Source organism: Herpailurus yagouaroundi, unplaced genomic scaffold (assembly GCF_014898765.1).
Source record: "Herpailurus yagouaroundi ecotype Mexico unplaced genomic scaffold, PumYag 77, whole genome shotgun sequence".
Classification (NCBI taxonomy): domain Eukaryota; kingdom Metazoa; phylum Chordata; class Mammalia; order Carnivora; family Felidae; genus Herpailurus; species Herpailurus yagouaroundi.
The window spans coordinates 22,020,925-22,044,373 of NW_024412388.1; the positions used below are offsets into that span (position 1 = coordinate 22,020,925).

At 43.1% G+C, this 23,449-nt stretch overlaps 2 protein-coding genes across 2 annotated transcripts in view; both read right to left on the reverse strand.

The window, feature by feature from the left end:
• Positions 1-22,870, reverse strand: part of SRSF4 (serine and arginine rich splicing factor 4) — a 28,465-nt gene extending 5,595 nt beyond the window's left edge. Inside the window, exons 1-3 of the mRNA XM_040467120.1 lie at positions 22,645-22,870; positions 4,720-4,862; positions 3,702-3,814 (exon numbers count right to left, since the gene is read on the reverse strand). Of these exons, the coding sequence (XP_040323054.1) occupies positions 3,702-3,814; positions 4,720-4,862; positions 22,645-22,751 (363 nt within the window). The 5' untranslated portion in view covers positions 22,752-22,870. The remainder of the gene's footprint in view (positions 1-3,701; positions 3,815-4,719; positions 4,863-22,644) is intronic.
• A 134-nt stretch (positions 22,871-23,004) lies between these two features.
• The window catches only part of MECR (mitochondrial trans-2-enoyl-CoA reductase), a 37,694-nt gene continuing 37,249 nt past the window's right edge, over positions 23,005-23,449 (reverse strand). The window contains exon 10 of the mRNA XM_040467146.1: positions 23,005-23,336. Coding sequence (XP_040323080.1) covers positions 23,254-23,336 — 83 coding nt within the window. The 3' untranslated portion in view covers positions 23,005-23,253. The remainder of the gene's footprint in view (positions 23,337-23,449) is intronic.

Consider the following 23,449-nt stretch of genomic DNA (forward strand, 5'->3'; position numbering starts at 1 on the left):
CCCCCCCCCCCCCCCCCCCCCCCCCCCCCCCCCCCCCCGCAGGAAGGGAGGAAGGAGAGAGAGAGAGACAGACAGACTGAAGCAGGCTCCACACTCAGTTCAGTCTGACGCGGGGCTCAATCCCATGACCCTGGGATCGTGACCAAATCAAGAGTCGGATGCTCAGGTGACTAAACCACCCAGGTGCCCCTGAGGTTCTTTAAAGTATCAGGTGAGAGGTAGACACAATAAATATTTAACTGTTTCTTTCGTGATGTGTGAATATGAAAGTGTTTAACTATAATTTTCTGAATTTTATACTGGCAAGCTTTTTGTTTATAACACCTTTGGAGGCTCATGTCACCACATGAGTAAATGTGAAAGTTAGGTCTTTTACATTTCACTGTAAATCCTTGTTTGAAAACGTACAAATGCTGAAAAATATCCAGGGTAACATATAAATACAATCCATAAAGGGATTACGAGATTAGCATCTCAGTTTTATTTAAAATTGCTGGTAGGGGTGCTTGGCTGGCTCAGTAGGAAGAACATGTGACTCGATCTCAGGGTGGTGAGTTCAAGCCCCACGCTGGGTGTAGAGATCTCTTAAATAAAACTTAAAAAAAATAAAAAAAAAATGAAATTGCTATATACTATGTCTTTGAAACAAAGGCAACAAAATAGTTCTGTCAAGCTCGGGCTTCAAAGGTTCAATGATCAATGACTACCCATGTTCCTTCACTACAAGCCTCTTTCCTCATTCTTTTCGAGGACTTAACATAATCCAGTGGGAGAATACGACATGCTAGATAAACACTAAAGGGAAGTATAAACAAGATGAGATCGGATTAGTGTTTGAAAAGACTATGAGATTTAGAGAAATTTAACACTTAAGGATTTTTGGCTAATTTTCCTCTATTTCTTGGCATGTAGTATACACATAACATTTGTGGACTGCAGACACATTCCACAGAAACTTATTTTTCTTATTGCTTTCCTCTCTGTATTTTACAAACACTGAACACATGCCATCAGGTACCTTCTTTGCTCACTGCATAAAACAGTTACGTGTCTTAACATATACAATCTTCGTAACTAGGGTGGCTCATTACTATTTGAGGATTTCCCAATTGTTGGGACCTTTAGGTTATACATAATCACTTGCTATTATTCACAGCCCAGGAATGACTTTATAGAAAATTTCTTCAACTGAATTATTTGCAGGAATGGGGGTTCTGGGTAGAAAACAGGGATTCCATATAATATCATCCAAATTTGGACACATTTGAGACTGAGTGAGGATGCTACTAAGTTATACCAAGGCTGGGACTGTCTTGAACAGGTCAAGACCTAGGAGAACTCTAGTAAAAGGGCGTTTTACTAGTAGTTTCAAAAACTACTTTTGTTTTATACCGCCATACTTCCAGATTACTAATAATAACAGCTAACCGTTAAACGTCTATTGTATGGACAGGGATGATTTAACTAAAGCCCTAACTGTAACCACATGAAGAAGATACAATTATTCCCCCCATTTTGCAGAACAGAGAAGTAGAAGAATACACAGACTAAGTAAACTGTTTGCCCTCATTCAGGCAGTAAGTGAATGAGCTGAGGCCTGAACACAAGCAGCCAGACTTGAGAACCTGAATTAACACTACCTGCCCCAACCGATGGGTGAAACTGCCAAATCTCCAGGTCCCTGGAGGTAGACTACTAGAGGAATTTCATCTCAACACCATCATCACAGGGTGTTATGAACTTACACATTTAAGAGACAATAGCCCTTCAATTTATTTTTCCATTTTCTTGATTAACTGCTAGCACTTACTGTGCCAGGAACTATTCTTGGACTTTTTATACTGAGTGGCATTCAATTCTCACAATAACTTTTGAGTTAAAAATGAGCATTAATCTCATTTTTATAGTTGAAAACCATGAGGCACAAGAGGAAAGTAACTTGCTGAACTAAAATAACGGACAAGTGGCAGAGCTGGGATGCACCCCAGACAGGTGGGCTCCAGAACCCTGTTCTTAAGTCTGCTTTGACTTACAAGGAAGTCCGCTCCAGTGCTCTCCTTTCCAAAGAGTGAAACTACCAAAGGTACAGATGTATAAAATCAACTGAAGACACTGGCTAGGCTCCATTTTAACCAAAAGTCTGAAAGCCTTTCCAGTTTCTACCCAAACACTCAACCTTCACTCTCAGAACACTGGGGTGCTCCTCCTGTGAGCACAGTCCTGCTGGGAGACACTCAGTGAGGGCCTCGTCCACAACCAGCACCATGCACTAGAAGAAACACCGGCTCAGGTACTAGTCCAGGCTCTTCTGCTAAGATCAAATGTGTGAATTAACCTTTTCTGGATCTCATCCTTTCTTATCTAAAGACTGTTGGGAACAAATTAAAAAAGGGGGGGGGGGAGGATATAAAACTGCTTTGATGAGGGGCACCTGGGTGGCTCAGTTAGTTTCAGCTCAGGTCATGGTCTCACGGTCCATGAGTTCGAGCCCCACATCAGGTTCTGTGCTGACAGTGTGCAGCCTGCTTGGGATTCTCTCAATCTCTCTCAAAAAATAAAGTCAAAAAATTTTTTTTAATTGCTCTGACGAGCTAAAACTGTGAATGTAAGATTCCTAACTACTTTTTGCTGACCCTAAATATACTCACTGATTTCACTAGACAGGACTTGTTTAATGATGGGACTAAAAGTGAGAAGCAAGACACAGAAGTGTGAATGAATATCCTTTACATCTGTCCTTCTAAAACTATCCAGGTTAAGATACTAATTTCTTCCCTACTGAGCTTAAAAGCACTGTTCTCAAAAAACAAGCTGGGATCAGTATGCTGGATCAACACAGCACTAGACCTTAATCTTTAAGACTCTTTCAGGATGAATATTCCATGAAAAATTAAAAACACGAAAGAACACAAAATTTGACAGTCGTTCTCACCAATGAAGAGCTACACTGGAAGCTGACACAAAGCTGCATGATCACAGCTAATGTTACAGGAAACGCTTGCAACTTTTTCTTCTACTGCTGAGAAACTACAACGGCGTCTCTCTGCAACAAGCTCTGCACAGTGGATAACAATCTCCAACACAGGTTGTCTTTACAGCCATGGTCCCCTAACATACAGGAGTGAGATTCCGATGTCTTTTGTACTACTACAGAACTTGTAAAAAATATTTTTATTTTTACGTTTTTAGAAGATTTTATTTTATTTAATTAATTTATTTATTTTTTTTAATTTTTTTTTTCAACGTTTATTTATTTTTGGGACAGAGAGAGACAGAGCATGAACGGGGGAGGGGCAGAGAGAGAGGGAGACACAGAATCGGAAACAGGCTCCAGGCTCCGAGCCATCAGCCCAGAGCCCGACGCGGGGCTCGAACTCGCGGACCGCAAGATCGTGACCTGGCTGAAGTCGGACGCTTAACCGACTGCGCCACCCAGGCGCCCCGAAGATTTTATTTTTAATAAGCAATCTCTGTACCCAACATGGGGCCTGAAGCTAGAACCCCGAGATCAAGAGTCGTGCGGCTCCACCGACGGAGCCGGCCAGGTGCCTGGGACCCTTTCAAGAATTCCCAAATGCTCTGGGAAAACTTTCAAACATGTAATCCCATTACATTCTGTTTGCCTAGGCCTGCATACAAACACCTCTTTCCCAACCATAACTCCGCCCAGCCTTATCCCAGAAGGTTAATGAGGCCCAAACCTTTAGGTCTTGCCAGCTGCACCGACTTGACAAATTCTCCACGATAAGTCTGTACTCTGTGCGGGTAGGAGGGCCGTACTTATCTCGGCCACTTCTTCTGTAACCATATCCACCTTTGGAAGGTTCAAATAGATAACATGACTTCAGTGGAGGAAAAGGAAAAAGTGACCCAGCACATATTCCCCTGAAGTGTACCATTTACCCCCACCCCACAACACAGCACATATATTTTAGTTCTATCCCCACCCCTTAATTCTAAACTAGATTTTTTTTAAAAAAACAATCAACTAAACATGAAATTTAATTTAATTTACGAAGTGGTAAGTATATATATTCATTAATATTATATTTAAAATTAACATGCATAAATTAAAACTATTAACAATTTAACAATTTAGAAATAAGTAACCAAATTACTAAATCAGTTACTGGTGTTACTCACAGTGATTAAAGTTTTTGTGAATATTTTATACGAAAAAAAGATTTTCAGGCACCTATTTCAGTTTAATCTCATCTGTGTCTAACCCTTGGGATCCTCACCACCCAGGTCTAATGGGGAAAGGTTGCGGTCGTCACATGGCTTCCTGTTTTGGTCAGCCAAGGGCCACAATGGTTCAAAGAGCCACGCATGGAAAGGTAACCCAAGGTCAGCAAATGGAACAGGCAGTCATCTTAGCCTCAAAGGATTCTTTTAATTAAAACATTGAGGTCTTTGTTAAATCTATGTTAAACAATTGCATTACAGAGAAAAAAAACAACAACACAAACACACATCATTAAACATATTTTAAAAAGTATTAAAACAAGAACTTTATGTCATTAATTAAATTAAAATTAAACAGTATCAAAGATGTTTATTTGCAATTTTACATTTAAAAAGATACATAATTTATAAAACAAATGGCTTAAATATCAATACATTTCAGTGTAACATTAATTAATCAATTACTTTAAAAAATTCACATTGAACAACAAAGGCATGTATGTCATCGATACAAATGCCCTTTTAAATGCTTACTGCGTCCAGAACCGTAACTGCCGTCTCGACGTGGGCCGCGGGCATGCTCAACAATTACTCGCTCACCACAAAGGTCTTTGCCGTTTAGTTCATAAACAGCATCATCTGCATCACGCAGATCATCAAACTCCACAAACCCATATCTAGAAGAGAGCAAACGAAGTCCCGGTTGGCACGGCTCTGACGCCCAGCTTCGCTACCGTTAGAGAAAGTAACGAGGGTCATGCTTAGCAAAGGTTAGGTGGGTTCTGCAAACTAAGGATCGGCCTTCTCTTCCCTGTGGCTGAAACCGCTTTGCTTTGTGCCAACAGGCCCCGCCAGAGGATGGGGAGGCTGCTCAAGGTAGACTCCTGTCTTTCTAGTAGGAGGCGGGCTAAGACACACAAGACACCACTTCTTTCGTTCCCCAAGCAGTTCTGGTGACAACTGCACAGACCCCCACAGGGGACGCCTGGTATCAGGTATCAAAATACGGAACCCTACAAGGCTGAGTGTCGGCTCTTTCAAGTCACATCAAAACTCCTCTTTGGTAGCTTTCGCCCCCAGGTGAGAGCTTAGAGAACAGCTAGACCCGCGTGCAGGCGCTGTGCCCTAGCTATTAGGTCGTGCTTGGAATAAGGTTCCGAGTAAACAATCCACAGCACCTCAAATCTCAGTGAAAGAAAAAAGTTTTCTAGTTCCTGTTCTTCTACCTAAACAAATGAGTCACAAGTGAATTAACTTGTTCCAGAAATTATCAGTGAAAAAAAAATTCAGACCTATTCACTTCCTCATGTTTTGCAAATTCATTTTCATGAGGTTTTAGGTAGGCTGGAATTCTCTAAAATCCATGTATGACTACAAACTTCTTTACGTAGTACTGCTAGGAATGTTCCGACAAAGAGGTTTGGTAGTTTAACACATTTCCCGAAGAAGACACCCTCCCCCCCCGAATCCTACTAACGCCTGGTAAAGAACACAACTTACAATACTCAACAGCAAATGTGTCAGATATTTCTAAGTAAGGTTAAACAAACACCCTATAAACTATATTATCGGTACCCTTTCAGTGTGGTCTAACACCACGGCTGTGAAGTCTAGCTTTGTGACCACTACCTATACTTAAAAACCAAAACCATGTTAATGATTATACTTAGTCACCAAGGAAAGTTACAAGCAATGTCTTTAACAAAGCTGTGTCCGCAGGCAAACACTGACTAGTGTCCTGCTGTGTCTAAACACACTGGAACAAAGAACAGGTTACAAGGCTTGCCACAGGTTCATCCAGCCTGACCAAAATTATTCCAGTTTCCTTAGCATGTAATGCTGTACTCAGCAACATGGTAAATGAGTGAGAGAAACCTGAGATTGCGGAGTTTTCCCTTTACTGAAGAGTTCCTTTCAAACGAGAGTCTCCCAAGGCGACAACACACGGCTGACAACTTTGGTGGGTTCTTTATGCTGAAATGTCTCTGAGTGGCATTCAAACTTCAAGTCACAGACACATCCAGTTGTTCAATGGGAAATGTTTCGCAGTAATACAATCCAGAAGCCACCTGGCTCAGTTTATGGGCTATGAAATCTAAAACATGGTTTTATGCTTCCATAAGGCTGGAATTGCCGTGCAGCTTAGTTGAGAGTCATGCTACACAAGGTCATTATTTGACAAAAGCAAAGCCTCTCTCAATCACTGACTTAACTACGTTAAGTGCCTTACAGTCACTGAAAATCTGTAATCGATAATGTAATTGTAGCTGCTTCTTCCCTTCCTAAAAGTGGAAAAAATAGGAAAGCTGCACTGTCATTTTTAGGGACAAAAAATTAAACAAAAAGACAAATTAAAAAAATCAAACTTTCTACTTAGGTTTATTTCTCAATGAATCATAAAACATTCCCCTGCCCCCAAAAGTACCTTCCTTCATTTAGCCGTCAAGACTGGTCATAGGTCTATTTTGCCCACAGCATCACTGATCTTGGCATCATATGGGCAAGAGCCTGATGCTAAGTAACGAGCGATGCGAGAAAACCTTCAGCCCCGGGCGTGATGAAGTGCCCCCCGGTGTCCCTCCAGGAGTGGCCTGCTGGCTCAGCACCATTCACTGACCCTGACTCATCAAATGTGATGTCAGAAGGACACCAACAACTCCCAAAGACTGAACAAATCACAGATACATCCAAACAGTCTTCTTCAAGATAATTAGGATTTACAGCGACTCGAGGGTCAGAGAATATGCAAGCCCCCAAGCTCTGCCAATCATCTGAAACAGCAAGCCCAACTTCTGTTAACAACAAGTGATGCTTCTGTCAGACCTCTGGGGAAATGCACTCTCCCAGACTCAAAGGCCATCCTGTGAATGCTCACTCTACCCCACGGCTTACATGCAGAACCCATTCTGACCTGGACGGGGAAGTAACGGCAATCTGTTAAATGGAGGCACAATTACCTAAAAACAACAATCAATGCTCAGACAGGCCAATCTTTCTTTGCAGCCGAGGCTGAAGCAAGGCATACCTTGCCAATAAAATTCTTCCCTGAGTTAGAGGGACAAATTTGTGTTATGAGAGGAAAACAGCCCTTACAAATCAGTCCTTCCTTAATATTTGCTTCTTAAGTGGGTCACTTCGTAGACACATTTCTGGGTTATCCAAATCACTTAAAATAGCCACCTTGAAATCAAATTTATTTTGCACAAAAAGTTTGGCTACTACTCCACAAAACTGATTTGGGAAATTCTTAATTTTCATTATTATTTTTTAGTAAACTCTATGCCTGACACGGGCTCAAACTCATGACCCCGAGATCAAGAGTTGCACACTCTACTGCCTGAGCCAGCCGGTCACCCTCATTTGGGACATTTTAAATGTCAAAGTCCAGTCCAAGGATTATATTGGGCATGTGACTGTCACTGCTCTTGGCCAAGGGCATGCTGGGTGGGTTTGGAAGATTAAATCAAATATCCTCTTGCATCACAAGCCACACCTGACAGGACTCCTGTTTTGAGAGCAAAGTAAAGACCAGATCAGTGTGGTTGCTTTACCACATTATTGTTTATTTAGGTCTGCTTTACTGAAAGAATGACTGTTTCATTCAATATGCAGTGAATGGGTTCCCCAGATAAGGCAGGACGACTAAATAGTAACAACAAAATGTTACTTAACATTTATTAAGTAATCTCTATAGACTAGACAATGTTATCTTATATTCACAGTACCCAAGAGCCAGGTACTACTATCCCCATTTTACAGATGAGGAAACAGAGACACACAGTGTTGAAGAACTTGCATAATAAAACAGCAGAGCTGGCGTTCAAAGCCTGTGGTAGGACTCCAAAGGGCAAACTCCTAACTACGAAGACTGGAGTGGCAAGAACTGGCCTGGGTTCTAATCTTGGTTCTGCTACCACCCAGCTCTAAATCATTTTATTCTCCTGGATCTTAGTTCATCTGTGAAACGAGGGAGCTATACTACATTTCCCTAAGACCTCTCCTAACATCAAAGGTATGAGAGCTAAATGTTATAATGGCATAATTTTAGCCAATATGGTAGCATCAGAGGAATACAACAGCGGCAGATGGACAGGGATAAATTTAATTTTTATCATCTAGAGTACCTTTTAAAACTATTTGTATGGGTCCCAATTTTAGTTTTAGATTTTAATATCTCAACTAAATTTTAGTGCCTTCAAGATCATAAAGCTCTCCCTGATAAATGACATCAGAGGATCTTTCTAAACTGATGGGAACATCCCTTTGTGCTTTGTAGCAAATAACAGGAAACTAATCTCCCCCAAAGCACTCTGCTTTTGAACCCTTTTGTCAAAATAAGGAGGGACACAAAATACGCACATGCATGTAAACGCACAGTACGCATCGACATGCGTGTATAGATGCACGCCACCTCCGGTGTGACCTGTAAGCTCACGGACACCACCAACAGATTTCTCTCCAGCTGTGGACACCCTTCCCCTTCTACTTGGTTAAAACCTACCATTTTTCAATAATGCAGTATGAGAATAAAGAAAATGAAGGAATTCAGGAGAATGAATCTAAGAACAAACTTAAAACTCCCTCCATGGCAGGGCTTGCTAAAAATAAAAACAAACAAAACCCTTCCAATGTGCCTCTTCTTGCTTTACTCCTGGATGTCTCGTCTCTCACCGCGCCCCCCCCCCCCGGCCCCATGCCTGTATGAAAGAAAAAGTATGGCCTATTAAATGCACACTATTTTTCAATTAGGAGAAAACCTTTCTTCAACATTTCTCTGCTCCTGCCTTTTCCCTCTTTTCCTCTGGGTCGTGTTTTGTGCTGACAAATTTAGCCAAAACAAACAAACAAACAAACAAAACACGATGGGAGTGCCTGTCGTTTTCTCCCTAAAAACTGGGGACCCTGACTGTTACCCAGTATGGACAGGTATCTGGACGCCACAAGAAAAGCCACCCCGAGTTATGTGGGCTGCTGTCCACTTCAGTCCAGGCTTCTACCACTGCCAGTGCTCTGGTCCCCAACAGCAGGTGTCCTGCCCAGGCTATCAGAGCTCTGCAACGCTGGAACTGGAATCGCACGGCTTTCAAACGAAAGCACTCCAAGACTTCACTTTTCAGAAATGTTAATCACACTTTTCCACCCGAGAATGATCATCCGAGCCCGTGCTACTGCTAAATAGGCTTCCCCTGGTCCTAACAATCTACACCAACGGCCCCCGACACCACTCTGCACGCTCCCCTGGAGAGCATGTGCCCTTCTATCCCCCCTCTTTCAGAACGGGTAGGGTCCTCTCTGTCTTCCAGACGTCTTCACTGAATAGGGAGGCCGGGGAAGAGTCCTGTCTGAAAAACGAGCAGGACTTCTCTGGAGGCATGCCGTCAAGCTAACGGGCAGGGCGTGACTAACGGGGGGTGCCCGCTATCGGCCAGCTGGCGGGGAGTGGACGAGAGGAGCGAGGGAAAGCGAGCCTCCATGCGTGTGCCTGCGATCACCCACCAATGCTGCTTACCGAGGGGCACGCCTTGGTTGTTCTCTCTTTATAAGAAACATTTGCCCCTTTCCACAGTAGATCTCTGCTCACCTTTGTCCTACAACTGTGCCACATGCTTTTCTTTGTATGTGGACATGACAGTCCTCAGCCAACCATCAGCAGGATGTGAGTTTTGTTTTCCCAATGTGGTGAGCCATTCCCACATTCACTCATTTTCCTTGTAAGAACCGAACCTCTCCATGGCTGGTCGGGATTAGGGATGTTGCTGTAGCCAAGGAAAAATTTTCATCTGTTGAAGTTAACCCATGGGGTGGCTTGAACCCTCAAACTAGGGTCAGTGGCACTGTTCTTTAAGGGCAAGGCCCTTAAATCTACCCTGAAAGAAATGGCATTCAGTGAACAGGAATCAAACAGCTTTCTTTCAAAGTACTCAGTGTTGGTCCTACGCTTCAGTCAACTTGGTGCTTACCAGGTGAAAAAAGTCAGGACACACTGACAGGGTAGTAATTAAAACAGTAATCCTTGCTGTCTGCGTTAAGCGCTCGGGAAATGGCAGACAGACACTTCTGCGGCCCTTCTCTAGCGCTCGGCTGAGGCCAACTCAGAGAGAAGCTTGTGCGTGAGAACCGTACGTAACTGCCCCCACTCCAAAGGTCTGCAACATTCCAGGGAAGCAGTGGTCAGGCCCTCAGAGTAGAGCTAACCAGTGTCACCTTCACTGCTCTGGGTCACTGATTATGGTTGCAATCTGACTTTCCTGGTAACGGTGGGTTGTTTATGACCCGCCAACCAGGAGCTCCTACCACATCAAGTAGGTTCCTGAGATCCTTTCCTATCCTGAGACGGGAAGGAGGCGGCTCTGGGCATTCTGGCCTCCCCTTTCTTTAGCCTCAGAGGAGGGAGGGCCATCGAGGCCGCCCGGAGAAGGTGGATGACTTACCCGTGCTCACTGAGTGGCAGAGCTGGGGTGCGACTTCAGGGCTCACCAGTACCCAGTCTGGGGCTCTTTTCACGTCGGCAAACTGGCAGTTCCCGCACACCAAGAGCTCTCTGATTAGAGCTAGTGTGGATTCCTGGTCTGCAAACGCTGGCCACAGCTCAGTCTGCACTTGGTCTTTCCCCACCTTCAAAGAAGAAAACCTACCTCATGACTTCTCTCTGCTGGAGCCCCTGACCATCTAATTCACTCCCGGGACCCATAATCACCTCTAGCCATTCCTCTCCGGTTGCCCATTCAGTCTGCTGCCTAGTTCTACAGGTTTCTCATCTGCTGGGCCCCTGAGGCCATCTTCTTCATGTCTCATCAGCTTAAGTAATTCCACATTCTTAGTCAACCTGTCTTTCGGTGTAGCAGGGAAAGCCAGCTCCTACAGCATCCCTTTGCTCAGAGGCCTACCGTGACTCCTAAATATCTTTGTTTAGACCGGTCTCCAAACCTGAATGCCTCGATTACACAAGGGGAAGCAAACCGATCTTCTTCCACAGACTCAGGTCTCACACCCTTGCCTGACTAATCATCTGAGCACCTTCTTTGGCTCTATTCTATTTTATGTTTTACATGCTGTTTCCGTGGCCTTTCAAGGACTTGTTCTTTTTTCTTTGTGCTGATCCTCTCATTTGATTCCGTGCTCTTTAATGACAAAGACTAATATTTAGTGTAGTACTTGGCACAGGGTAAATAATTCATCTCTTATATTCTATTCATTCTTCATCTGTGAAGAATGTACTATGATCATTATAATTATTCCCATTTTACACCTGAGAAGACTGAGGCTTGGAGAGGCTAAGCTACTGTTCATTGTCAAGGAGCTCATCAACGGTGTGGCCCAGATCCATCTGACTCCAGACTCAAGCTCTTAACTACAAGGTTACCCTGCCTTTGTAAAAGCAAATGCTGCTTCTCTCCCCCAGTCCTGAGTAAACCCTTTTCATTTAACAAATGCTGCTGCTTGACTTGATAATCTAACCTCAGATAAGCCAGGCTGTATTCAAGTTTTTTGATAAGTGGGGTAAAGTCTCCAGAGAAAAGAGAAATTGATCTTGGGGAAGGGTGAGGCACCTCTAAACTTGGGGTATGTGACAACCGGGTTACTTTCACTCTTGTCTTTTGGTTCCCATTAGCCAGTGTCAGCCATCTGGTCCTTCGGAAAACATGTGTGGGTTCAGAACATAACAGACTAGAAGAATAGAGGAAAAATAAGATTATTCTGTGCAATCCCCATCCTGGAGGTCCCACAACAACCCCCGGAATCGGTCTTTGGTTTTAAGGCTCGGCAAAAATTAGACCAGCATAGAGATGACAGAGGGTCAGGCCCAGAGGTGGTAGATGTGAATGGATGCTGACAAGATTATGTATTTAAGAAGGATGCATTTAATTAGTTTTGTAAGAAATGGTGACTGGGACCAAAAAATATAAATATAAGCATGAATGGTATGGAAAAAAATGGACCAGAAATCAAAGGATACTGTATGGTTTACAGACTTCCAACTACATCAGGATTATAGCAGCGACCAGGAAAATACTTCGCAGATGACAGGCAGCTAAGATTGGATTTACTTTTGTTTAACTCCAAACTACTATTAACAGGACTACTCCAGCCCACCAGAATTTTCCTTCTTCAAATTTCTTTGTAATAATTTTCACAACTCTAAGGTTTACTGTCAGCTCACAGAGGACACTAAGACTCCACGCAGGTAAGTACCTTGCCGAGGCTACCCAACACCTGGAGTCTTTCCTACCCTAAAGTCAACGTTCATAACATGTGTTACTGCCTCCCATACACCAACGGAAAGATGCGGTCCAAAGAGCAGACACAGTTTGACAAATGCCCACATGAATATCAGCATCTTATGACAAATATTAAATGGTAAGAAATAGCATTTCTGCATCTGATAGGTATTGATAGCAGTAAGTTGTGAACATTTATAATCTAAGTTACTAGTGGAACAACACCTAGCAAAATTACCAAATTTTATAGTCTATCAAAGTTTAGGAAAACAGAGAAAGGTAACATCATTATGGCCAGGCCATCTCTAAAGAAATATTTATGTATTGGGGTGAAGAAAACATAATAGGAACATTCAATATCCTAAATACCAAGCATAAAACAAAATTCCTCCAGAAGAGAAGGTAGAGAGGAATCTGTATCAAGTTCAAATTTAGTCTTACTTCGTAACTACTCTATGGGCCTTTCGAAAGCCAATTCCTTTCAACTATCCAAAAACTGTTTCAAAATGAATCAAAGGTTGTTAAGCGATTTCACTTTGATGAGGCCACCACTGTATTTCTACCCTATAAAACGAGAGTACTCCTAGAAAGTAACACACTTGTGAACAGTTTGTGGGTCAAACTATTACAACCATAACCCTTGTCATAACAAAATGTATTTAACTCAACATGGCTACTTTCTTCAAAGGGGACGGGGCAATCACACCCGTGTCCTTTTCAATTTTCTGACACTCACTACTAAGAGTAAATGAAATGAAAAGATCCCACAAGAAAAGGGGTCAAATATTCCCTGGTGACACACTGACGTTCATGAAGACAATCACAGATTAAAAAAACATAAAAAAACAACAACAACAAAAAAACCCAAAAAAACCCCCAAACCTTCAAGAGATGAGCGTCGTATTCCCAATTTAGAAAAAAACTCTTGGGACTTAAAAGATTACTGTGTGTTACTCATTCCTAAATGAAACAGAGATTTACAACCAGCAGACAGTGCTACTTGATTCCACACAAAAGCTACAAAAAAACCCAGTTCATACTTACCTCTAAATGGCACTACAAGTGGGTAACAGGTGTTAAAGCCTCTTAGAGGTTATACCTCCGGGGCCATCTTGGCTGTCCCCATATCCCTCATAACCACTCCACAGTCCCTGGGTTGCAGCCAGTTTCTTTTCCTTTTTGGTTAAAGATGCCACTTCCTATGCTATTTTTCAGGGATGCCCTTTCCTTGAAATCAGGCATTTAATTCATTTAGTATTTTAACAAAATTCTCAAGTTCTTTTAACATTAAGGGATCAACAACTTCTTTTCATCCACATGAAATAACTTTTCTCAAAGTCAGTGCTTCTGCTCTGTGGTTCCTGACTCTTGTGCCCGAGTTTCCTGGTCACCTCTCCCATTCCTGAAGGCCGGATTCACACCTCCCTCCTTTGGTCTCCCGGCTTCGTCTGGGTTTGTGAGGTCTGTTTACGAATGCCCCCTCCATCCTGGCATCCAGGCCTACAGACGTGGCTGGGGGACTTGGTGGAGGGATAACAAGTGTCGTCTGGGTGCTTCTTCAGGTATCATTTGTGGTTCCCGAGACCTCCAAACTTTGATCTCAACACGCAGGAAGGGTCATGTAGGGCATTTCCTCAAAATATGGGCATACAAATCCAGAGCACAGCCCGATCCTTCGCCTTCAGGTGCCTCCAAGATCAGACAGCCCTAATGATACTGTGACAGAGATCATTTAACTGCGTCTCCTTGCACAAATCCTACCCCAGTCAGCCATGACAAGGCTGACATCACCTTACAGCTCTTCAAAGAGCAGCCTATCACTAGCAGTTTCTGTCCAGGGCCAATGTCAAAAAACAGTACTACCTGTCTCATTTTTGGCAGTAACTTTTTAGCTTGTTGAAGACTCTGATGAAAGACTAAAGACTGAACAGGCTGTGGAACCTAAACTACCTTCCCAACCTTGAACGCAAGCAAGTGCCAGAACAATAGGATTGAACCATCTGGAAGGAAACAGCACGAGAAGCTTTGGCTGACACTGCTCATGCTGTATCTGGCATGGGAATAAGAAAGGGCTTCAGTTTCTTTTTTTTTTTTTTAATTTTTTTTTTCAACATTTATTTATTTTTCGGACAGAGAGAGACAGAGCATGAACGGGGGAGGGGCAGAGAGAGAGGGAAACACAGAATCGGAAACAGGCTCCAGGCTCTGAGCCACCAGCCCAGAGCCTGACGCGGGGCTCGAACTCACGGACCGCGAGATCGTGACCTGGCTGAAGTCGGACGCTCAACCGACTGCGCCACCCAGGCGCCCCATGAAAGAGCTTCAGTTTCCACAGTTGTCAATAACTCATTCTGTAACCTTGAGCCAGCCACTTAGTTGCCCCATGCCTCCGTTTCCCCATCAATACAAACTAGGGACAACACTTGTTTGTAAGGTGCTTTGATATATGCAGTTGAAAAATAAATCACACAAGCGCATGCTGCTGCTGTTTTTTAAAGTTTTGAAATTTTACTGTTAGCTTACAAATTTATAAATACCACCTCCAATAGTATCCTCTCAGATACCAGGAGCACGTTTCTTAGAGAAGCTCAAAGTACAATTTTGTTTAAGTTACTTGGAAACATCTAGAAATATGGGGAACCCAAAACACATTTTATCTAGTCTACATCCTATGTTTGTTATTTTAAATTTTATTATTATTTTTAAACATTTTTTATTAAAAAACATTTTTAACATTTATTTTTGAGAGACAGAGAGCGAACAGGGAAGGGGAAGACAGAGAGGGAGACAAAGAATCCGAAGCAGGCTCCAGGCTCTGAGCTGTCAGCACAGAGACTGATGCAGGATTCGAACCTACAAACTGCGAGATCATGACCTGAGCCAAAGCCAGACGCTCAATCGACTGAGCCACACAGGTGCCCCAAACGTTTATTTATTTTTGAGAGAGAGAGAGAGAGAGAGAGAGAGAGAGAGAGAGAGAGAGAGATGGAGACAGAGCGCAGGGGGGGGGAAGGGCAGAGAGAGAGAGGGAGACACAGAATCTGAAACAGGCTCCAGGCTCTGAGCTGTCGGCACAAAGCCCGTCACGGGGCTTGAACTCGGGTGAACTGTGAGATCATGACCTGAGCCAAAGTCGGACACTTAACTGACTGAGCCACCCAGGCGTCCCTCCTATGCTTATTTTTAAAAAAGGGACAAATACTTCACATGGCCCTTTTATTCCTATGATACCTCAATGAGGAAGGGAGGACCAAGACATTAGAGTGAGGAACAGGGGCTTAAAATGACTTGACCAAATAATAAAAGTAATGTTTATTCTTATCACAAACTGACTGGGAAACCAGGACCATAGGGTGGAAGTTTCAAGCCAGAGAAATGAGGCTAGCAGCATCTGGTCAATATTGCAGTATGGTATTATCCTTTGGCACTGATTTTTCAAAATGATAGAAATTAAAAAATGATCCAAGTCTTCAGGAGAAATAAAAGATAGCATACTTGAGTGTCTTCCACAAGAGACCTCAGTATAAAAACAACGTGGTCACATTTGCAATGGTTATAACTACTAATAAAGAATGCTGCCTAATCCATAGTCCCATTTCTCATGATTTCTGGCTTAAGGAAAAAAGTTCTCAGTTAAGACACGAGACCACTCGTACCTGTTAAATTTGCAAGGATTTTACACAACACGTGTGCCCAATGCTGGTGAGGCTGCCGTGACAGGTGTCATACACTGCTGGTTCTAGGGTAACTGGTACAGCTCTTCTGAAAGTTATTTGGCATCATATGCATTGAGAGCCCTGAAAACATTCTTTCCTGTTGTGACACATGAATTTTATCTCATAGAATCTGTCCCAAGGAACGATAAAAATACAAGGTTTTATGCACATGATACCCATCACAGCGTTATTTTTAACAGCCAGAATTTAGAGATGACCTAAGAGGAATGGTTGGGTAAATCATGATTCAGCCATACAATGAATTTTCTGCAGCCATTAAAATGATGTAAGATTTTTATGTAACAGAAAAAATAACATGAGATAAATTAGGCAGAAAAAGTGGAACATAAAAGTGCACATATGACCTTATGTTAAAAGGATTTTGTATTTAATTTCTAACCAGTCAAAAAAATTTTTAAAAAAGTTCTCGAATCTGTTATGCTTGGTAGGCTAAATGGATGAGGCTTAAAGGCTGCAAGATAACTTCCTCATATACAATTTTAAACATTCTAATTAAAAAATCCTAATACTAAAAAATTTATAATGAAGGGTAGCTGAGAAATCAGAAAAACAGGAACGCCTCAACACAGCAGGTGAAAATACAAACACTCTTCGTCTCGAGAGTAATGGAACTCAATAGGTAGCAAAAATCTTAAAGATGTGTAAACACTCAGACTCCCAAAGTTCACTCAGGAATCTACCCCAAGATTTATATAAAGGATATTCAGCACAGTGCTATAAGGCATAAAATTAGCAAAAAACTGAAGACAACCTAAATGTCTTGCAACATGGTTTTAATTATGTACATTAAATAACATTTATGTGGGAACACTATGAACCCCTTAAGAATGCAGTTGTAGGAGAACACTTAATGACAAAGGTAAAGGATCAGGCTATTAAGTAGAAACAGAAAGGTTACAAAATAGATGTACAGTATGACCCCGACTTTGTAACAAAGATGGGGAAGCAAAAGAAATGCATGTGTGGGTCACAAAAGGCAAAGTCTCAAAATGGACACAGTGTCATCTTTGGATGATTATTTTTGTCCTCTGTATTTAAAAAAAAAATTACAATAAATACGTAAACATTTTATAATCAGAAATAAATACATGCTATTTTGAAATGTTTTAAGAGTTAAGAATGGGTCTTTAATTTTAACTAAGTATAAACAAAGTCTTCAAGCGCTCCTTTAAACAAAACTGTTTTAATCTCTTCTTAGTCATAAAATTAATTTAGAACCAAATGCCTTACTTTTCTTTCTTTCTTTTTTTCTTGGGGGGGAGGGAGAGAGAGAGAGAGAGAGAGAGAGAGAGAGAGAGAGACAGACAGACAGACAGACAGACAATGAATCCAAAGCAGGCTCTGTGATGTCAGCACAGGGCCCAATGCAGGGCTTGATCCCACGAACCGTGAAATCATGCATGACCTGAACTGGAATCAAGAGCCAGACGCTTAACCAACTGAGCCACCCAGGCATCCCAAATGCCTTAATTTTCTTAACAGAAAGGTTCAAAGCCTTGGACCATAAGAGTTCAAATGTGCCATTATTATTATTATTTACACTTTAACCATGTGCTTTTAGGGTATGTCACCCATAGAATTATTTAAAATGGATGCAAAAATCCTGAATAAAAGATTAATTGATTAAACTACTATCATAAAAAAATTACACATCATAATCAGTCGGGTTTATCTCAAGAATTCCAGGATGGTTCAGCATCAAAAAATTCTGGAAATTTAATATACCATTATTAACAGGTTAAAAGGAAAACATAAAACAATTATCTTAGATGCAGAATCTGACAAAATCCAACACTCATTTATAAGTAATAAGAAACTTTTGGTACAAATGAAACAAGATAATTATCTTAACCTGATAGAGGTTGTCTCAAATGTGCCACTATTTATTAAAAAATTTTTTTAATGTTGTTTATTTTTAGAGAGAGAGAGAACAAGCAGGGGAAGGTCAGAAAGAGAGGGAGAGAGAGAATCCCAAGCAGGCTCCACACTGTCAGATCCGTGAACCATGAGATCATGACCTGAGTGGAAATCAAGAGTCAGCCACTTAACCGACTGCGCCACCCAGGTGCCCCTCAAATGTGCCATCATCTTTGAGGGCAGAACTGCCTGAGGACAAAAAGGTGGTGGGTCCTTAAAGGGAGAGTGCCTGCTTTTTCTTTGTCACTCCCGGCACCTACAAGTTGTACTGTTATCACAAAAATGATAAAGCATTTGATGGCACCTGCTATTTGATGGCAGGTGAAGATAATCTCCTACAGTTCAATTAACCAGAAACCATACCGGGAACATTAACCTAATATATTTTTGCTATTGCCCTTTTAAAAGAAAAGACAAGAAACCAAACAAAACAAGCTCCCATCAAGGGCTGGGAGAAAATCCCTGCGTACATTCTGGGGTTGGCAGGGATTCATTTCCATATCTAAAATCTAACAATGCTCTACAGTGATCAGGGACAAACACAAGGATTTGACTCACTGAAAGAGTCTTAACATATTACAAAAATTAAGCAAGGTACCTTCTACTTAAAGGAATTTTCAAGGAGGAAGAAAACAAAAACTTCCTGGTAATATTTAATATACTGTGAAATTTCTATTAAACGGACCAAGACACCCCCTAAAAATTCCAGCTATTCACAATTTCACCGTAATATGAAGCATAGTTGTGAAATTTATTATAGCCAAGTTTTTCTGGAGGGTTTTAATTCATTCCTTTAGCCACCTAAAAATAAAACAAACAAAATGAAAACCCTCAATGATTTGGAGGTTTACCTGTCCAGTTATTAGGCAAGTAAGATAATCTTAGGGTGTGACAAGTTAAATTTATTAACTAAGATATGGAAAAATTAAGATCTAAAAATCTATGACTGAAACCACAAGATTTTGTAGCAAGAGAAACGACTGTATTAAAAAATCTTCTACACTTTACGTGAAGTGATTAATAAAAAAGCAAGCCCACAGAATTCACAATCAGAGGCAGCAAAAAGTTACCAGAGGTGGAAAGCTATAGACAGGTAGTGCTAACATCGTTGTTTTCTTGACCCTTGGTCCCACAGTGGCTCTTGCTGGAGTTGGTGTGGCAGGTATGAATGTAGGAGACCCCTAGGGGATCTGGAGTGGTCTATATGGTCCTGGAGATCTACATCACGTTTGTGGTTGGCAAACTGAACCACTTTTCTAGGAGTTCTCTAAAATAAAGGCAATCTAGATTACAGTTGCCTGGAATAATAAAAAGGTGGGCCATGAACTATTATTGTATATATACCTTTTTTTAAAATGTTTTTTTCAATTTTTGAGAGAGAGAATGACAGAGCGAGCGAGCGAGCAAGCGAGCGAGCGAGCGAGCATGAGCAGGGGAGGGGCAGAGAGGGAGACACGGAATCGGAAACAGGCTCCGGGCTCTGAGCTGTCAGCACAGAGCCCAACTCGGGGCTCAAACTCACTAGTGGTGAGATCATGACCTGAGCTGAAGTCGGACGCTCAACTGACTGAACCACCCAGGCACCCCTTGCATACATACTTCTTAAAATTCCATGAGGATCCATAAAATCCTCTCCTGGTCACTGAGTTTCCTTTGGAGAGCTCATCTGGCTCCTCATATGCCAGTACTTTATGCCTGTTTAATTCTGAACTTACCTGTCTATTGATATATCTCACTTCTACAAATTCGAACTCCTCAGCAATTTATCAAAATCCTATCCTGCCAAAATCTGCTTTAGCATTTCAATTACTAATAATTACAATCCATGTATGTTAAAAACTGCTACTCAGGGAGACCTGCTACCTTAGCGTCCAGAACCATAGGCTCACGCATGTTGCTAAATTATGCCATCCTTCTTTTTGTTCCTTTTAGACTCCTGTGTGCTTTCGCAATCTAGTCCAGTCAGTTCTTGCTTGAAATACATCCACACCATTGGTCCTCTGCTCAGCAGTCGCTTTCCTCTGAAGGGAGTCCCCGAATGCTTCCAGGTGAGCCCGTTTGTCATACCTGCCTTTGAATCCCTGAAATGATTTCCCGTTCCTCAACCTTCACTTTCCATCACAGGTTTCACACAGATCATGGTTTAGCAGAACCGTAAAAAGGGAACAGTTCCCCAAAAGAGATCCAGGTATTTAGAGTTCTGCAAGGATCTGTCCTTTCTTGTATCTTACCATTTCACAGATTGCTCAATTACTCCCTCCAGAGCCGTTCAATTCCTATCCAGGATTTTGGATGCTCAGTGTAAAATTTTGTGGTTGATGTTTCTGGTTTATGTCGTTAACATTTCTAGATCCTTCATGAGACTCAATCCAAGCTTGGTTACTCATTATTTCTCAAGTGTTCCTAATAGGACAACCTCCTCACCACTGGTTATGACATACATTATTCCCACTTTATTTGAAGCCCCACTCAATTCATTCTTCAAAGACTATTTCAAACAAATCTCTTCAAACACACCATCGCAAGTTTTACTTGAGTTTAAAGTGAGAGCAAGCATTTCTTAACTCAAAGTGTACATGCCATAACCATCAACAATTTACTCGGGAGCAGAGGTGTTTTTCTGCTTTCTCTCCAATCCATTTAGCACAGCAGCAGGTATCTTGTTGGTGGGTTATCAACGGATTTGCTCCATTAACTACTTTACCATTAACATCAACATAATTTCCTGCTATCACTTGAGTGACTTTAGAAAACAGATCTCACCAAATGCGCTTCACATCATCAAACACTTAACCTGTCTCCAAATGCTCACAGTCAAATCCATTTGATTACAGTTACCGTTTACAGCTACAAGCCAAACGCATTACAATTATCTCTAATGTTCCTTTTCTGTGTGGATGGGAAAATTTAGAGTCATGGAAGTAACCTGCCCACAGATAGTTAAGTGGTGAAGCTAGGATTTGACCCAAGTCTGTCTGGCTTCAAAAACCATGCTTTCCCCACAGAATTTGGTTACTCTGTCAACTTAGTTGGTCTCTGAAGAAAACTGGGCATTTTAACTTGATCTTTCATATATGTATCATAGTAACAACAAAAACTCACTTTACTTAGTAAATTTCTTAAGAAACAAATTTCTCTAGGTCCCGAATGAGTAATTTCCTAAGCCTTTTACAGTCGTATACTCCAGGGGCTGAGCCAGCCAGTCGACCCCATAATAAACACTTTCATCCAGGACATTCTCTTTAGTAAGATGATGATTCTTCCAAAGCATCATCCTGAAATTACTTTTAAAACCTAATCAACAATATGAGTATATGGAAGCTACCAATTTGTCTCAAATGCGCAACTCATACTTAGGTATTTTTCATAACTTAAGTGTGAGCTGCTAGTATTACAATGGGGAGTAACCTGTAGCCATACCAGACCTGTTGCAAAGGTCTTTTATTTTTTAACAAGCCAAAAGTTCCTTCAAAACTCAAGGTTTAGCCCTAAAATGCTCCCCCTACTCTCAAGGTTTAGCCCTAAAATACTCCCCTTTTAATTTTAAATACTCCTTTTAAGTATTTTAAAAATACTCCTTTTAATTTTTATATCCATGGCTTTCAAGTCCTACCTAACGTTCCCTGGTTCTCATAGTTTTCCTCTTTCAACATCTTCTTCAAGCAGGACTCATCTGTTTTCCCTGAAACGTGTAGCCCCTGCTGGCCCTGCTTTGCAGAAGTAGAACGGGAAAAGAACAGAACAGACCATACCCGGGGAGGCAGTCGGTTAGCAATTTCGAGCTGTGAATCTGTCTCATTAACTAGTTGACGCAGATACTAGCCAGGGTGGCCACGATTCTCTATCAAATTCTACAACGACAAAGTATTTTTTTTTTTTTTTTTGGCAAGTTGTGGAACGGAAACCACACCATGGAAACTCTGTACGGAGTTTTAAAGATAACGAATGACGACTTTAATTTACTCTTGTAGAGAGATCGCCAAGGCTTTCAGTAAGGCAAGACGATACTTTCGAAACTGTCACTAGACTACTCACTCAAACCCGAGTCTCCCGCCCAAAAAAGTGTGACACATGCAAGTCAAAAAAGGGGCCTCCCTCCAGAGCTCCTGTCCCCGGGAAAGATGCGTGGTGACCGTCTGATCTACTACACTGGGCAAGAGGTGAAAAGGGAGCAGGAAATCCTGTTTGTTTATTTCCAGCAGCTCTGAGAGCGGGAAAGGTCGGTCTCTAAACGGAGACGAACCAGGCCCCGCTGGCGGGGCCCGGGAAGGAAAAACCCAGGCCTCCTCGGGGCCTTGGAGCCGTACCCTCCCTCCTGGAGTCCCAGTCCCACTCGGGTTTTCCTTCTCCCCGTCCCACTCAGATCATCACCATCATTCCCATTATCCCTCCACCACCCCCACCCGCGCAGGCGCAGTGGGAACCAGGGCCTACCCGCGCCCCCGAGGCGCCGCGACTATGGCGGAGCCGGAGCAGGCCGGTAGTAGCTCCGCGCCGGGCAGGCGTCGCTCTCCCGTCCCCGCCGCCTCCCCGCCACCGCCGGGGCCCTGTGCCCACCCGGCCGATCCCTCTTCTGCCCTCCTCACCCGTTCTTCAGATCCACCTCCAGGATCTTCCCGTAGCCCTTAAAGAAGCGCTCCACATCGCGCTCCCGGGCCTGGTAGCTCAGGCGGCCGATGTACACCCGCGGCATTCCGGCAACAGTGGCGGCAGCTTGGCCCGGCCCCAGCCCCCCTTAGGCGGCGGCCGGCGAAGCGAGAGCGCGGCGACGGCGGCGGCGGCGGCAACGGGCGAGCGGCGGGACGGACGCAGCCGAACCCTAGCGACGTACGCGAGCACGCAGCACGCGAGCGCGCGCCTCCCGCCTTCCCCGCCCTCCCCGCAGGCGGAGGGTAACGGGAGGGAGCACGCGTTCGCTTCCCGCCCGGCCAGGAGTGGGGGCGGGGCTTGCCCATGGGCGCTCCAGCGTGAGGCAGGGCCAGATGATCGACAGGCGGCGCAGGCGGGGCGGACGGTGCCCGCCTCCCGGCACGTCCTCTCGCGAGCTCGCTGTGGCTGAGCCTGCGCCGCCTTCCGCAGCCGGGTGGCTTCGCTTCTCCCCCGGAAGTGCCTGAGGCTCCTCCCGCCCTGCAAGCGTTCCTGCTTTTGTCCTTTGAACCGGGAGTGGTTTCGACTTCGGAGCAGGAGCTTTGGCGTTAAGTCCGGCTTCTAACCGTCTTTGTATCCGTGACCTTGGGCCGGTTACGCGCCACTTCTCTGAGTCTCGTTGGTCTTCTCCCTGCAAAGGGAATAGCAATTCCAACCTTCCAGAGTTGACTAGCGAGTTATACATGAGAATACGTCAAGCACTTCGTACTGTTCCCAGCACATCGCAAGTGCCCAATAAATAAT